At 39.3% G+C, this 15,767-nt stretch overlaps 1 protein-coding gene across 1 annotated transcript in view; it reads left to right on the plus strand.

Annotated features, from left to right (window-relative positions):
• Positions 1–3,114, plus strand: part of LOC115214398 (solute carrier family 15 member 4-like) — a 20,435-nt gene extending 17,321 nt beyond the window's left edge. The window contains exons 4-6 of the mRNA XM_036504399.1: positions 91–274; positions 1,466–1,666; positions 2,993–3,114. Of these exons, the coding sequence (XP_036360292.1) occupies positions 91–274; positions 1,466–1,666; positions 2,993–3,114 (507 nt within the window). The remainder of the gene's footprint in view (positions 1–90; positions 275–1,465; positions 1,667–2,992) is intronic.
• Positions 3,115–15,767: the final 12,653 nt, after the last annotated feature.

Here is a 15,767-nt window from a genome sequence, read left to right on the forward strand (position 1 = left end):
TGTAGTGTTTATATGTGGAAGATGCACAGGTGTCATAAAAGGTTCTACAAGTGCTAACTATATTATCTATTCTATTATTTTCAATTTCAGATGTCTTCCACATATTTCCTACAAGGAACTGTTATGGACATTTCCATCAATGGTGCTCCAATGTCAGTTGCAGTATTAAATGTCTTCAATGTGGTCATCGTTCTAATTCTGATTCCTATCCTAGATTTTGTCTACAAATATCTCCAGAAGATTGGCAAAAATCCAACACCGCTGCAACGTATGGGTAAACAACTGTTTCTGTTGCTGTTGTTCTTGATATGCTTCAGATCAGCCCTGGCCAAGTGGTCAGGTGTATATCATCGTAATCATCGTAATCATCATCATCATCATCATCATTGTCAAAGTTCACTTTTCCATACTTGCATGGGACAGAGTTTATTGAGGAAGATGTGTGTATGCATGTGTGTGTATGTGTGTTATGTGTGTGTATCAAAAAAGGTTTCTATTGAAGAACTCTCTTCCCCCAGAAGCCTACATAAATTTTAGAAGTGAAGTTTTTGCTCCTGCCTTCATGAGCATAGATATACCTTGGCATACTGGCCAACAGTAACATGAATATAAATGCTGGCTCTCACCATATCAGTGCATATGTTCATTACAGTGCGGGGAATTAACATTTGCTTCACCCTACTTTGATATATACAAGCCCATACTTGCATCTTCATGCACTTGATTACACACAGTTAATCATTTCCATTTCTCACTTTGATTATTACTCTGTGTGTGTGTGTGTGTGTGTGTGTGTGTGTGTGTGTGTGTGTGTGTGTGTTGTGTGTGTGTGTGTGTGTGTGTGTGTGTGTGTGTGTGTAATATATATGATCTATGCTAACATAATATAATAAAGTGTTCCCTGGAACTATATTGTGGATCTGCATTTAATTTGCACAATAAACACCCACTGCTAAGGACGCAAAGAGCCTCATTGTTGAACTGTGTGCGTATGTGTGTGTCTTTGTGTGTATGTGTATGTGTGTGTGTATAACTAACTAACTACCTGAAAGTCTGTTGGTTATGACAGGTGTTCCAGTTGATACAATCAATGGAACAGCCTACTTGGGAAATTTACATGCAAGTGGCTGAGCACTCCACAGACACATGCACCCTTAACATAGCTCTGAGGAAGATTCAGTGTGACACAGAATGTGACAAGGTTGACCCTTTTAAATATAGATACTACTCATTTTTTCCACCTGAGTGGACTGGAGTGATGTGAAATAAAGATTCTTGCTCAAGGAGCCAATGTGCTCCCTGGTATCAAACTCAGGACCTCACAATTGTGAGCCAAGTACTTTAACCACTTAGTTATGTGCCTTCACACACACATATAAATACATATACATATGTATATACATGTTTCACAGTCTGTCGTGTATTGTTGAATACTCATTATTATTTCTTCATCTCTTTACTCTAGGGTTTGGATTAGTATTAACTGCACTATCAGTGGCTGTAGCTGGAATTGTGGAAATATTCCGAGTAAAAGAATTGAGGGCACATGGAGGTGTAGTACAGCTCTTGGCTAATAAACCTTACAATGCTTCTCATGTTTCTATATTTGCCCAGATTCCACAGTTTGCACTCATTGGCTTTGGTGAAGTATTTACTAGTATCGCAGGTAAAAAAATATAAATTTGTTATTTGTTTTAATGCCTTTTTTTTATACCTATATATTTATTGCTTTTTTATTTCTCCTCATTGCACATACACATGTGTTCTACATCATATTCAAAAGGATTAATAATTCTTCATCACTATACTTTTTATCTGTATCCACTCACTATTTCTGTAACTAATACTACAACAGTCTTTGCTCTTCTGAACACTTGCTGAGAACATGCAACCTTCACGAAAACATTTACGTTTATTTGTTTCACTTGCTTCTCTCACTTCTGCGTTTTACTTCAGCCACACTTCACAATTGATAAACTTTGAAGTGGATATATTGCTTTGAAATAATTACGTTGCGCAGCAATACACTAGTCCCAACTTTCCTGCCACTTTGGGAATCTGGCCTGGAAGTCATTGTCTGTAAGAAATTTGAGGGCCTTCTGCAATTCACTTTGGATCTTGACAACAGAGTTAAAACAGTGACCTTTCAGATGCCTTTTCCTCTTGGGGGAGAGATGAAAGTCTGCTGATGCTAAATCTGGCAAATTGGGTGGATGTGGAAGCAATACCATTTTGTTTTTAGTGAGAAACTTATGAGTGAGAAGAGCTTGACAGGGTGCATAGCTGCTGTGAAAAATCCAATTCTCCATGCTCCACAGATCTGGTCACTTTCGCCAAATCTCCTCCCTCAAGCATTTCAAAGCATCACAGCAGAACTGATGGTCTGGCTTTGGGGGATGAATTCTTGATGCACAATACTGTGGGGTTTGAAAAAGCGATGTGCATGCTCTTGATTGAGCTGTGGCTCTGTCATGTCTTCATCATTCATGGAGATGAAGGCCTCTTCCATTGCCTTCTCACTGTAAGCTTGCCAAAGTATGCTCAATGTCTCTGTAACAGACTTCCCAAGTTTAACACAAAATTTCATGTTGGCACTTTGTTCCAACTTCCTGTCCATGACAAAAATTGCAGGCTACAGCATACATGTCATCGCAAAATACAAATTTCACAACTTGCAAAGTAAACACAGTGATGTCATTCAGCACACTACCTCATGAAGGTAACTGCTAGTTCTCACTGCATACATGACTGTGTGCTGCCATCTGTTGGCATGCTACAGACCTACTCCAGGAACTTTTTGATAGCACCTCATATATGCCAGAGAAACTGGAAAACCAGCTCTATGCTCATTATGGAGTGATGTAGACTAACCAAACGACAACAACAATAATGTCACCACCTATGATGACAACAGATTCAACAAGGTTACTCCCATCACAATCTATAACCACTAATACACTGTTAGTTTTGTGTCCTCTCCCTATTTTTTCAGTCCTTTCACAACAGTTATCACAATATTCTGTATATTTCTTTTTCCTTAGGTTTGGAATTTGCATATTCCCAAGCACCGGAAAGTTTGAAAGGATTGGTCATGGGAATTTACCTGTTCACTAATGGTTTGGGAAATTTTCTATCGACAGCTGTCATTGCCATTGTTGATGCACTGACAAAGAAAGGTAAGACTTCTAAAAATCTATGTGCATGTATGCATGTGTATGTGTATGTGTGTGTGTGTTTGTGCCTGTGTGCATGTGTGTGTGTGTGTGTGTGCATGTGTGTATGTGTGTGTTTGTATGATTGTATAGCATTTCCTTGTTATTACTTCCTCATCTGCTGGTGTTCATTTATCCCCTTACTCTGGCCATTGTCGTTTTGTACCAACACACAAGATGTTGAGTTTCATAGAGGAGGTTACAAAATATTGAAATGAGTAGTGGTTTGCTACAATCAAGAAAACCCATCTATCTCAATGCATTTGAGGTCCAAAAACATTATGTTTGTGTTCATACTCACTCTGGGCTCTGCCTCTGCACCCAGCCTTTCCTCATTCAACATCTCTGACATCTCATCTTCTAAACAGCCATCCCTCTATAACTCTTTTAACAAGATCACTATCTAGCTGCTGTAATCATATGAGAGCAGAATCTGCTCATATTTCTTGCCCTGCTTTATTATAGAAAGTAATATAAAATAGCAGATCAAATTTATATACAAGCAACAGATCATATGCTCTCATCACTTCAAAAAAATATAAAACAGCAGCATTAATATGAAAGAGGAAGATAAATAAAATGTTTGTGATTAAATAAACATATTGTACAAATGTTTATGTATTAATTTCCATTAAACTATTAATGGGTTGAAGATGTGTTATACAGGGTGTATGTGAATAACAATTTCTCTCAGAGTAGCATGGAAAAAGAGAGAAAATAGACATTAGTTGTTAGTTGTTGAGATATTACATCCTTCAAAATTTCCATGCTTCCTGAAATTTACCAACAGTACACTTGATGTCCCCACTCACATTTCTTAACTTTAAAAAAAAAACTTATTCACTGTTCACTTATTGTCCATATTCTATGTACTGTTTCTGATGAGTTGTAATGCACCTGAGCACTGTATACATTAAGTTCATTATATTTGTGGTCTGATCAATTAGTATCTGGACTATTGCTATAGTAACAAAGCTAAAGCATGCTGAGTAAAGCCTCTCAGCACAGATTGACCTTCAACTCTGCTGTGCATGTGCACTAAGTTCTAATATTCTAGTTCACTTCTGCTGTTTACAGCAGTCCTTGGAAGGAAGATGCGTAGCATGAAATCATCACATTGATGATGATAAAGTTGTGTACAGAATCTGCATCAAATTTTGCTGCAACTGAAACCCAAGTGTCTTTTTGGTCAGCTGAAAGCAGTTTTGGCATAAACTGTGTCTCATACCCAAATCTTCAGTTGATAATAGACTGAACTGAACTGTAACTAACCTGCACATCCTCTGATGGTGAGTCAACGATTTCCCTCTCAGCTGCACGCATATCTACGATGTTTTTCTCAGTTCTGCTGGTTGTGAGTCTCCCAGATCATTCGTCAATATCATCGTTTTTTGGCCATCTTGGAAACGTCTGAACCAATCGTACACTTGTGTGTGGCTCATACACTCCTCTCCATACACTTTCTAAAACTTTGAGTAGGCTTTTGAGCAGGTACCACCATGACAACTTCCTCTGATATAGTAATTGCGATGATCACACACTACACACCTTCCTTCTAAGCACTGCTGTAAACAACAGAAGAGAGCTAGAACACTAAAACTTTAGTGCACTTGCACAGCAGAGTTCAAGTTCAATCTTTGCCAAGCAGCTTTACTCTGTGTGCCTTAGCTTCGTTACTATGGCAACAGTCTTGAGACTTATTGATCAGACTTTGTATTATTATTATTATTATTATTATTATGAATAATTTACTGCTTTCTGTATTTCAGCTAAGCATGCATTTCCTATTGAAACTTGCTGACTGAAAAGTTCTAATCAGAGTAGAGATTTGGTTGTTGCAATAGATGAAAAAGGGTCAGCAACCATGAGTTGAAATGGTTCATGGTTTGTAACAGAAGTATAAGTCAGAATGACTTCTAACTAAGTTGTAATGGCTCTTTACATTCTAAGTTTTAGTCTGTAGACTTAACTCATCACTCACTTGAACACCACCTCCTGGTTGGTACTTGGGTTCCTTTACAAATTTCACTCTGTTGCAATAATTCAATCCAGGTCTCAGATTTTTTTTCAGTCATCTTTGAAACGTCTGAACCACTTGTACACTTGGGTAGTTGATACACTCCTCTCCATACACTTTCTACAACTTTGTGTAGGCTTCTGAGCAGGTATCACCATGACAACTTCTGTCATGGTCAACGATATACATGAATCAGAGTTAACTTCTATTAAATAATGATTTAATCTCCCTATAATCTACATTCAGATCATTTATTTATCTTTCTGTTTTCTTTATGTCTATAGATCCCTGGCTGAGTGATGATGACATTAATTCAGGCCATCTGGAATATCTCTTCTTCTTACTTTGTAGTTTAATGACAGTAGCATTTTTCCTCTTCCTGTTCATAAGCAAGATCATGAAATTTAACAGTGAGGAGAAGCTAAAACAGAAGTTGGAAAGACATGATATGGAATTAACAGCTGATGAAAATAAAATAACTGAAATTTGATAATTTTAACACATTTTGATAAATTATTACACATAATTATCACACTCCTGGTGCAGGAGCGGCTGTGTGGTAAGTAGCTTGCTAACCAACCACATGGTTCCGGGTTCAGTCCCACTGCGTGGCATCTTGGGCAAGTGTCTTCTGCTATAGCCCCGGGCCGACCAATGCCTTGTGAGTGGATTTGGTAGACGGAAACTGAAAGAAGCCTGTCGTATATATGTATATATATATATATGTGTGTGTTTGTGTGTCTGTGTTTGTTCCCCTAGCATTGCTTGACAACCGATGCTGGTGTGTTTACGTCCCCGTCACCTAGCGGTTCGGCAAAAAAGAGACCGATAGAATAAGTACTGGGCTTACAAAGAATAAGTCCCGGGGTCGATTTGCTCGACTAAAGGCGGTGCTCCAGCATGGCCGCAGTCAAATGACTGAAACAAGTAAAAGAGTAAAAGAGTATACATATATGCAGTGACATATATACACATGCACATATATACTCACAATATCATATACATAAACATTTGTTAAATGTACGTACTGTGTTGGTTTTGCTGGTTTAAACCCAACATACCTACATGCACACACACACACACACACACACACCACACACACATATATATATATTATATATATATTATATATATATATATATATATATATATATATATATATATATATTATATATATTATATACAATGCCCGAGTACTGTATACAATAAGCTCATTATCATTTTACTATTTTACGTGTGTGTGTGTAAGGTGTGTAAATGAAACAAAAAAGAAAGAAAGAAAATAGTGTGGAAACTTTTTCAAAAATAAAAGAAAAAATTATTTGCATTTTTATCAAAATGTGATACTTATTTCAATTGTTTAAAAAGGAAATTTAATAAAAGTTAAATAAACAGAAAATAGAAGGAAAATAGCTTTATTTTTACCTTTATTTCAGCATGACTAAATCATCCTCTTAAGTAATTGAAACCGGTACCATATTTTGCTAAAAATGTAAATGCATTCTTTTTTTAACTATGAGAAAGTTCTCAAAACATTGTCATCTTCTTGTTTCATAACATAAATTTTCTCATGTGAAAATGCTTAAGCTTTTTAATATGTATATTGAATATGTATGCCTTTGATATTAAGTAAAGAGTTAAATACTTATGGTATGCAAATTAGTAACTCCAGTTCTCTGTAGCTATGGGATCTGTGGGGTATATAAATAGACTGGCTGCTTATCCCTTGAGGATTGGTCAAATGATGTAGACACTGCAGATAACAGCCCACTAAGGTTATAAAATCAAATTAAAGCTGTTCTTCATTTTTTTTTCTAGTCTTTAGATGAGCAAAAAATTAATTGCAGACATAAGTTAAATTACCTATATAATAAATTTAGTTAATTTGTATACATATAAACCCTATTTTATGTTAATATTTGTTGTAGTTACAATTTGTAGTTGTATAATGTGTATAAATTCGCATGAGATTGTACAGTGTATATTACATAATTAGAATAAGATTAAACATAGATGTTTATAAAATAAATTAACGAAAATAGATTAAATTATAAAAATTTAGCTTAATTTATGTATATTATGTATTTTACGTATTTTAGTTTGAAATTATTTAGACTTTAAAGTTTTCCAGTAAATCGTATATTACAGTTATTTTCTTTTTCTTATTCTCATAGCTAAAATATATTTTGTCTTTTTAACAGCTTTAATACATATTTGTAACTATCTATCTATCTATATATTCTATAATTTTTACTTACGCCATGTTTTTACGTGCTAAATTTCTTATAAACACTTAGTTCTACATATTACGTTTAAAATTTTAGTCAACAGAATTTCTTAGATAAGATATGTTTTTATTTTAAGTAATACTGTTAAATTTTAATCTATTATTTATTGTTAAAATACATATTTTTCTATATTTATTAGTTAATTTATAAGTTAAGATATGTATATTTATTATAATGTTTATATAGTTATTATTATTATTATTATTATTATTATTATTATTATTATTATTATCGTTATTATAGACCTGATGAGTGACTATATTTTTTAATAGAATTAATTTTAGATCGATTTAGTTTTAATCAAATTGATTTTATTATTATCTATTTGAAAATATAGCCATGAAACACGTGTAGTCAATTTATTATTTATTGTTTATGAATTCTATTGATTTTTAGTATAATGTTTTCTAGTATATTTAACTTCTTCTATATATTAACTTCTTTTTGTTTAAACAGTTTACATAAAAGTGTTCAAAATAGATAGTAAAATAAATTCATAATTATTTATAAGTTCATAAATAGTTTTGATTGTATAGAAGCCTATATACCGTAGGTGCCATGCAGTGGGACTGAATCTGGAACCATGTGGTTGGGAAGCAAGCTTCTTACCACACAGTCATGCTCGTGCCTATATATATATAAACATTTCCTTGTATGTCTCCACTGTCCTGTTTTTGTTCCCAACTTTAACCTTCCATAAATCCAAAATTGTATTTTGGTACTTATGGGAGCAACTGTCTTTGAAGACTCATATTGTTGTTCAAGGCTTGAAATGAGGAGTAGATAGACAACCGACAAGGAGAGAAAGAAGGAGGAAGAAGGAAGACACAAAGAGAAAGGAGAAGAGAAGACAAAAGGGAAAAAGAAAAGGAGGGAGAGAGAAGCAAGGTAACAAGTGTGGATTGAGAGAAATGACAATAGGAAAAAGCAGAAAGTACAAAAAAATTAGAAAAGTTCAAAAAGTTCAAACATCATGATGTATTGGAGCGATTTCTCATAAAAGGAAGAGTCCAGTGTAAAACATAGGTAGAAGAGGTGCAGCTGAAGTGTAGGAGTCTGAGTGTAGGAGAGTAGAAGAAAGTCCAGGTAGAAATGTCCAAGAAAAGTTTAAAGTGTTATGAGGTGGAGACAGGATAAAACTGGTGCAACCACGTGAGTGTGCAATATATAGTGTGAATTTACCAAAAAAAAAAAAAAGACGAAGATGTGTGTGTAAACAGCAAACAGATGTATTAGTTTAACGCTTGGGAAGTGAGAAAGTCTTTTACGTTTCGAACCTAAGCTCTTCAACAGAAAGGAACACAGAAATAAAAACAGAAAATAGAAAAAGTTTTAGTGTGAAGGCAGCAACGGAGAAAGGAAATGAGGCTGGAGAAGTGTGTTTTTTTGAAAATTAGTAGGGAAAGATTAATAGAAATATACATACATACACACACACACACACACATACACGCATATATATATGTATATATATATATGTATATATGTATATATATATATGTATATATATGTATATATATATATATATATATATATATCTGAAAGGCAGATCTGGTGAGATCGTCGAATTGCTTGAACAGAGGTGTGTAGATATATGCTGTATTCAAGAGGTGAGGTGGAGAGGAGGTTCTGCTAGGTTCCTCACGGGTAAAGGACAGAGGTATAAAATTTTCTGGGCTGGGAATACTGAAGGAGTCGGGGGAGTGGGTATGCTTATTGCCGAAAAATGGGTAGATAAGGTTATCGAGGTAGTCAGAGTATGTGACAGAATATTGAAGATTAGATTAGTGCTCCATCATAGTTTAGCAACTATTATATCGGCCTATGCCCCTCAGCCAGGGTTACCCGATGGGCAGAAAGACCGTTTCTATGACACCCTACTGCAGACCACCTCATTGACGAACAACAGGGACCTTCTCTTTGTGGCTGGTGACTTCAATGGGCATGTTGGACGATATGCTGAGGGCTTCTATGGCGTTCATGGAGGCTATGGTTATGGTTCTCGCAATGAGGAGGAACCAGGCTGCTGGAGTTCTGTGATGCGAATAGTCTTATGGTTTGCAACACTAACTTCAGGAAACCAACAAGCCACTTGGTCACCTACCGTTCGGGCCAGCATACTAGCCAAATCGACTACATCCTTGCCAGAAAAAGGGAAAGATGGCTGCTTATGAATGCCAAAACCTTCCCAGGCGAAGAATGTACCCCACAACATAGAATGGTAGTCAGTGACTTTAGGATCAGGACTAAGAGGACGACGAGAAGACGACCAGCATGGAGAAGAAGGGTCTGGAAGCTTAAAGACCCTGCTAATGGACAGAGATTTAGAGACATGTTACTTGAAGCCTTCGACGAAATAGAAGGGGGCATAGCTACACATGGGGTAGAAGATAACTGGGCGCTTCTAAGGGACAACCTGCTGAAAGCCACTGACCAGATCTGTGGCTGGTGCAAAGTCCCCACAAGACCCAAAATAACGTGGTGGTGGAACAATACTGTTGACAGGGCTATTAGACAAAAGAAACAGGCTTGGAAGGACTGGAAGAACGGTGGTAGCAGGGAAGTGTATCAGACTGCAAGAAGGGAAGCTAGGAGGCAGGTTTATTTAGCCAGAGGGGAAGCAGATAGGAAAAAATTTGCCAATGTCCTGCGCCGTGAGGATGAAAGACTTGAGGTATTTCGTATAGCAAGACAGTGTGTGAGAGAGAATCGTGACGTGGTAGGAGAAAAATGTGTTCGCACGGATGACGGCTCACTTGCGCTAAATGAGGATGCAAAGAGAGAGGTTTAGAGAAGCCACTATGAAAGGTTGCTGAATGAGGAAAATGAATGGGATAAAGAGAGTCTGCCAAATGTTGACCCAACAGAGGGACCAGCTATCCGAGTTGACAGTTCCTTAGTAGATAAGGCAATTAAAAGCATGAAAACAGGGAAAGCCCCAGGCCCATCAGGAATTACTGCAGAGATGCTCAAAATATCTGGTAGTGTCGGCTATAGCCTAGTCACCCGTATAGTTAACCAGGTGATACACGAAGGAGTCATTCCCAATGACTGGTGTAGCAGCATAATAGTCAGCTGCTACAAAGGTAAAGGTGACGCCCTAGATACAAATAGCTACAGGGGTATCAAGCTGCTGGATCAGGTAATGAAGGTTACGGAGAGGGTTATAGCCCAACTAATTAGAAAGAGAGTTAGCCTAGATCAGATGCAGTTTGGGTTCGTGCCAGGGAAAAGTACTACTGATGCTATTTTCATGGTAAGACAGCTGCAAGAGAAATACCTAGCCAAAGACAAGCCCCTATACCTGGCTTTTGTTGATATGGAGAAAGCCTTCGACAGGGTCCCCCGATTCCTCATCTGGTGGTCAATGAGGAAACTAGGGATAGATGAATGGTTAGTGAAAGCTGTACAAGCCATGTACAGAGACACTGCTAGTAAGGTGAGGGTTGGCACCGAGTACAGTGAAGAATTCAGGGTAGAGGTTGGGGTCCACCAAGGTTCAGTCCTCAGTCCCCTCCTATTTATCATAGTCCTCCAGGCAATAACAGAGGAATTCAAGACAGGATGCCCCTGGGAGCTCCTCTATGCTGATGACCTTGCTCTAATTGCTGAGTCTCTATCAGAACTAGAGGAGAAGTTTCAGGTATGGAAACAAGGTTTAGAATCGAAGGGCCTTAGCATCAACCTAGCCAAAACCAAAGTCCTAATAAGTAGGAAGGTAGACCAATCACAAACGCCTTCAGGTAGATGGCCCTGCTCGATCTGTAGAAAAGGTGTAGGTAGAAACTCTATAAGATGTACCAAGTGTAAGCTATGGACACATAAGAGGTGCAGCAATGTCAAAGGAAGGCTAACTAGGAAGATGGTTTTTGTATGTGGCAGATGCTCAGGAACAATTAACACTGAAAATGCTCTGAGACCAACTTCCGTCACTTTCCAGGGAGAAAAGCTAGAAGTAGTTGATAGTTTCCGTTACCTAGGTGACCAAGTCAGTAGCGGGGGCGGGTGCGCTGAAAGTATAACTGCTAGAGTAAGAATAGCCTGGGCAAAGTTTAGAGAGCTCTTACCCCTGCTGGTGACAAAAGGCCTCTCGCTCAAAGTAAAAGGCAGACTGTATGATGCATGTGTACGTACAGCCATGCTACATGGTAGTGAAACTTGGGCTGTGACTGCTGAGGATTTGCGTAAGCTCGCAAGAAATGAAGCTAGTATGCTCCGATGGATGTGTAACGTCAGTGTTCATAATCGACAGAGTGTAAGTACCTTGAGAGAAAAGTTGAACCTAAGAAGCATCAGTTGTTGTGTGCAAGAGAGACGTATGCGCTGGTATGGTCATGTGATGAGAATGGCTGAAGATAGTTGTGTGCGAAAGTGCCACATCCTGGCAGTTGAGGGGACCTGTGGCAGAGGTAGACCCAGGAAAACCTGGGTCGAGGCAGTGAAGCACGACCTTCGAACTTTATGTCTCACCAAGGAAATGACCAGTGACCGAGACCTTTGGAGGTATGCTGTGCGTGAGAAAACCCGGCAAGACCAGTGAGAACAGTCAAAATCAAGATCAAACCAAATTGAGGTCGATCAACATCAGGGCCCCCGTGCAGGTGACACGTAAAAGTACCATCCGTTCGTAGCCGTTTGCCAGCCCTGTCTGGTCCCCGTGTAGGTGGCACGTAAAAGCACCATCCGTTCGTGTTCATTGCCAGCCTGGCCTGGCCTGGCCCCCGTGCCGGTGACACGTAAAAGCACCATCCGTGACACGTAAAAGCACATACATATATATAAATATGCATATATACATACATATACATACATACATAGGAGAGAAATGTGTTCGCATGGAGGATGGTTCACTTGCGCTAAATGAGGATGCAAAGAGAGAAGCTTGGAGACGCCACTATGAAAGGTTACTGAATGAGGAAAATGAATGGGATAAAGAGAGTCTGCCGAATGTTGACCCTACAGAGGGACCAGCTATCCGAGTTGATAGTTCCGTGGTAGCTAAGGCAATTAGAAGCATGAAGACAGGGAAAGCCCCAGGCCCATCAGGAATTACTGCAGAGATGCTCAAAATATCTGGCAGTGTCGGCTATAACCTAGTCACCCGTATAGTCAACCAGGTGATACACGAAGGAGTCATACCCAATGACTGGTGCAGCAGCATACTAGTCAACTGCTACAAAGGTAAAGGTGATGCCCTAGATACAAATAATTACAGAGGTATCAAGCTGTTGGATCAAGTAATGAAGGTTACGGAGAGGGTCATAGCCCAACTAATTAGAGAGAGAGTTAGTTTAGATGAGATGCAGTTTGGGTTCGTGCCAGGAAAAAGTACCACTGATGCTATATTCCTGGTAAGGCAGCTGCAGGAGAAATACCTAGCCAAAGATAAGCCCCTGTACCTGGCTTTCGTTGACATGGAGAAAGCTTTTGATAGGGTCCCCCGATCCCTTATCTGGTGGTCAATGAGGAAACTAGGGATAGATGAATGGCTGGTGAGGACTGTGCAAGCCATGTACAGAGATGCCGTAAGTAAGGTTAGGGTTGGCAACACGTACACAGAAGAATTCAAAGTAGAGGTTGGGGTCCACCAGGGTTCAGTACTCAGCCCCCTCCTATTTATCATAGTACTCCAGGCAATTACGGAGGAATTCAAGACAGGCTGTCCCTGGGAGCTCCTCTACGCTGACGACCTTGCTCTTATTGCTGAGTCACTATCAGAACTGGAGGAGAAGTTCCAGGTGTGGAAGGAGGGTTTAGAATCAAGGGGCCTTAGAGTCAACCTAGCTAAAACCAAAGTACTAATAAGTAGAAAGGTAGACAATCCACAAATATCTTCAGGAAGATGGCCCTGCTCGATCTGTAGAAAAGGTGTAGGTAGAAACTCTATAAGATGTACCCAGTGTAAGCTATGGACACATAAGAGGTGCAGCAATGTCAAAGGTAGGCTAACTGGGAAGATAGTTTTTGTATGTGGCAGATGCTCGGGAGCATTAACCTCCGAAAATCTGCAGAAAACAACTTCCGTCACTTTCCAGGGGGAAAAACTAGAAGTAGTTGATAGCTTCCGTTATCTAGGTGACCAAGTCAGTAGTGGGGGTGGGTGCGCTGAAAGTGTAACTGCTAGAATAAGAATAGCCTGGGCAAAGTTTAGGGAGCTCTTACCTCTGCTGGTGACTAAAGGCCTCTCGCTCAGAGTAAAAGGCAGACTGTATGATGCGTGTGTACGAACAGCCATGCTACATGGCAGCGAAACATGGGCTGTGACTGCTGAGGACATGCGTAAGCTCGTGAGGAATGAAGCCAGTATGCTCCGATGGATGTGTAATGTCAGTGTACATACTCGACAGAGCGTTAGCACCTTGAGAGAAATGTTGTACCTAAGAAGCATCAGTTGTGGTGTGCAAGAGAGACGATTGCGCTGGTATGGTCATGTGGCGAGAATGGATGAAGATAGGTGTGTGAGAAAGTGCCAATCCCTAGCAGTTGAGGGAACCCGTGGAAGAGGTAGACCCAGGAAAACCTGGGACGAGGTGGTGAAGCACGACCTTCGAACTTTAGGCCTCACTGAGGAAATGACCAGAGACCGAGACCTTTGGAAATATTCTGTACGTGAGAAGACCAGGCAGGACAAGTGAGCCCAGCCCACTTATGAATGCCTTTCCTCCCTTGGACACAAAGACCGGTTGAGGCAAGCGAAGTCGATATAGAACCTCATCCGACGACAGACACCCATCCCAACCCCCCATGCTTGCGAAGACATGTTGGGGCAAGTGAAATCGAAATCGAAATCGAAATCGAAACCGAATTGAACCAGCCAGGATCCCTGGCCTGGTGGTACGTAAAAAGCACTATCCGACTCGGGGCCGTGGCACGTAAAATACTCCAATGCGACCGTACGACAGGCACCCATGCCAACCCCCTTTGCTTGTGAAGACATGTTGGGGCAAGCGAAATCGAAATCGAATTGAACCAGCCAGGATCTCTGGTCTGGTGGTACGTAAAAAGCACTATCCGACTCGTGGCCGATGCCAGCACCGCCTCGACTGGCTTCCGTGCCGGTGGCACATAAAATACACCAATCTGACCGTGGCCGTTGCCAGCCCCGCCTGGCACCTGTGCAGGTGGCACGTAAAAAGCACCCACTACACTCACGGAGTGGTTGGCGTTAGGAAGGGCATCCAGCTGTAGAAACATTGCCAAATTAGACTGGAGCCTGGTGCAGCCTTCTGGCTTCCCAGAACCCCGGTCGAACCGTCCAACCCATGCTAGCATGGAGAACGGACGTTTAAACGACGATGATGATGATGATGATATATATATATATATATATATATATATATATATATATATATATATATATATATATATACATATGCACATATATATATATATATATATAATATATATATATATATCATCATCATCATCATTGTTTAACGTCCGCTTTCCATGCTAGCATGGGTTGGACGGTTCAATTGGGGTCTGGGAAGCCCAAAGGCTGCACGAGGCCAGTCAGATCTGGCAGAGTTTCTACAGCTGGATGCCCTTCCTAACGCCAACCACTCCGTGAGTGTAGTGGGTGCTTTTTATGTACCACCGACACATATATATATATATATATACACATACACACACACACACACACACAGATATATATATATACATATACATATTACATTCTTAAGAATCCATTAAAAATTAGCCCCAATCACAGCTATAACCCATAAAGTGCCAACTTTAAGTCATACAACACCTCACTACTTCCACTCATTCATATTCTCCCTTCTTCTTCTTCTTCTTCTCTTCTTCTTCTTCTTCTTCTTCTTCTTCTTCTTCTTCTTCTTCTTCTTCTTCTTCTTCTTCTTCTCCCTCCCCCCTTCTACTTCCTAACTTTATCACTAATGCTTTTCAGTATAACACCTACACAAATTCTATAAACAAACCTTTCAATAGAAATATCCTCCACTCCCAAATTCTTCCTCCCCTTCTCCTCCTCCTCCTTCTTCTTCTTCCTTACCAAGAATTCACAAAGACCTTGAACCCACAAGTGTAAACAAGAGAGACAGAGAAAGGCAGAAACAAGAAAATGCCACTTATATTTGAACACTATACAAATATTCTTTTAAAAAAACTTTTCTTTTAATTTTTCTAAATTTAATTATTTAATTGTTCTGAAACCGGTACTGAAATGTTCTTTATAAAATTATTTTAGCATTTTCTATCTTGACTTGTTTTTTCATATTCATATAT

The sequence above is a fragment of the Octopus sinensis genome, linkage group LG7, assembly GCF_006345805.1.
Source record: "Octopus sinensis linkage group LG7, ASM634580v1, whole genome shotgun sequence".
NCBI lineage: Eukaryota > Metazoa > Mollusca > Cephalopoda > Octopoda > Octopodidae > Octopus > Octopus sinensis.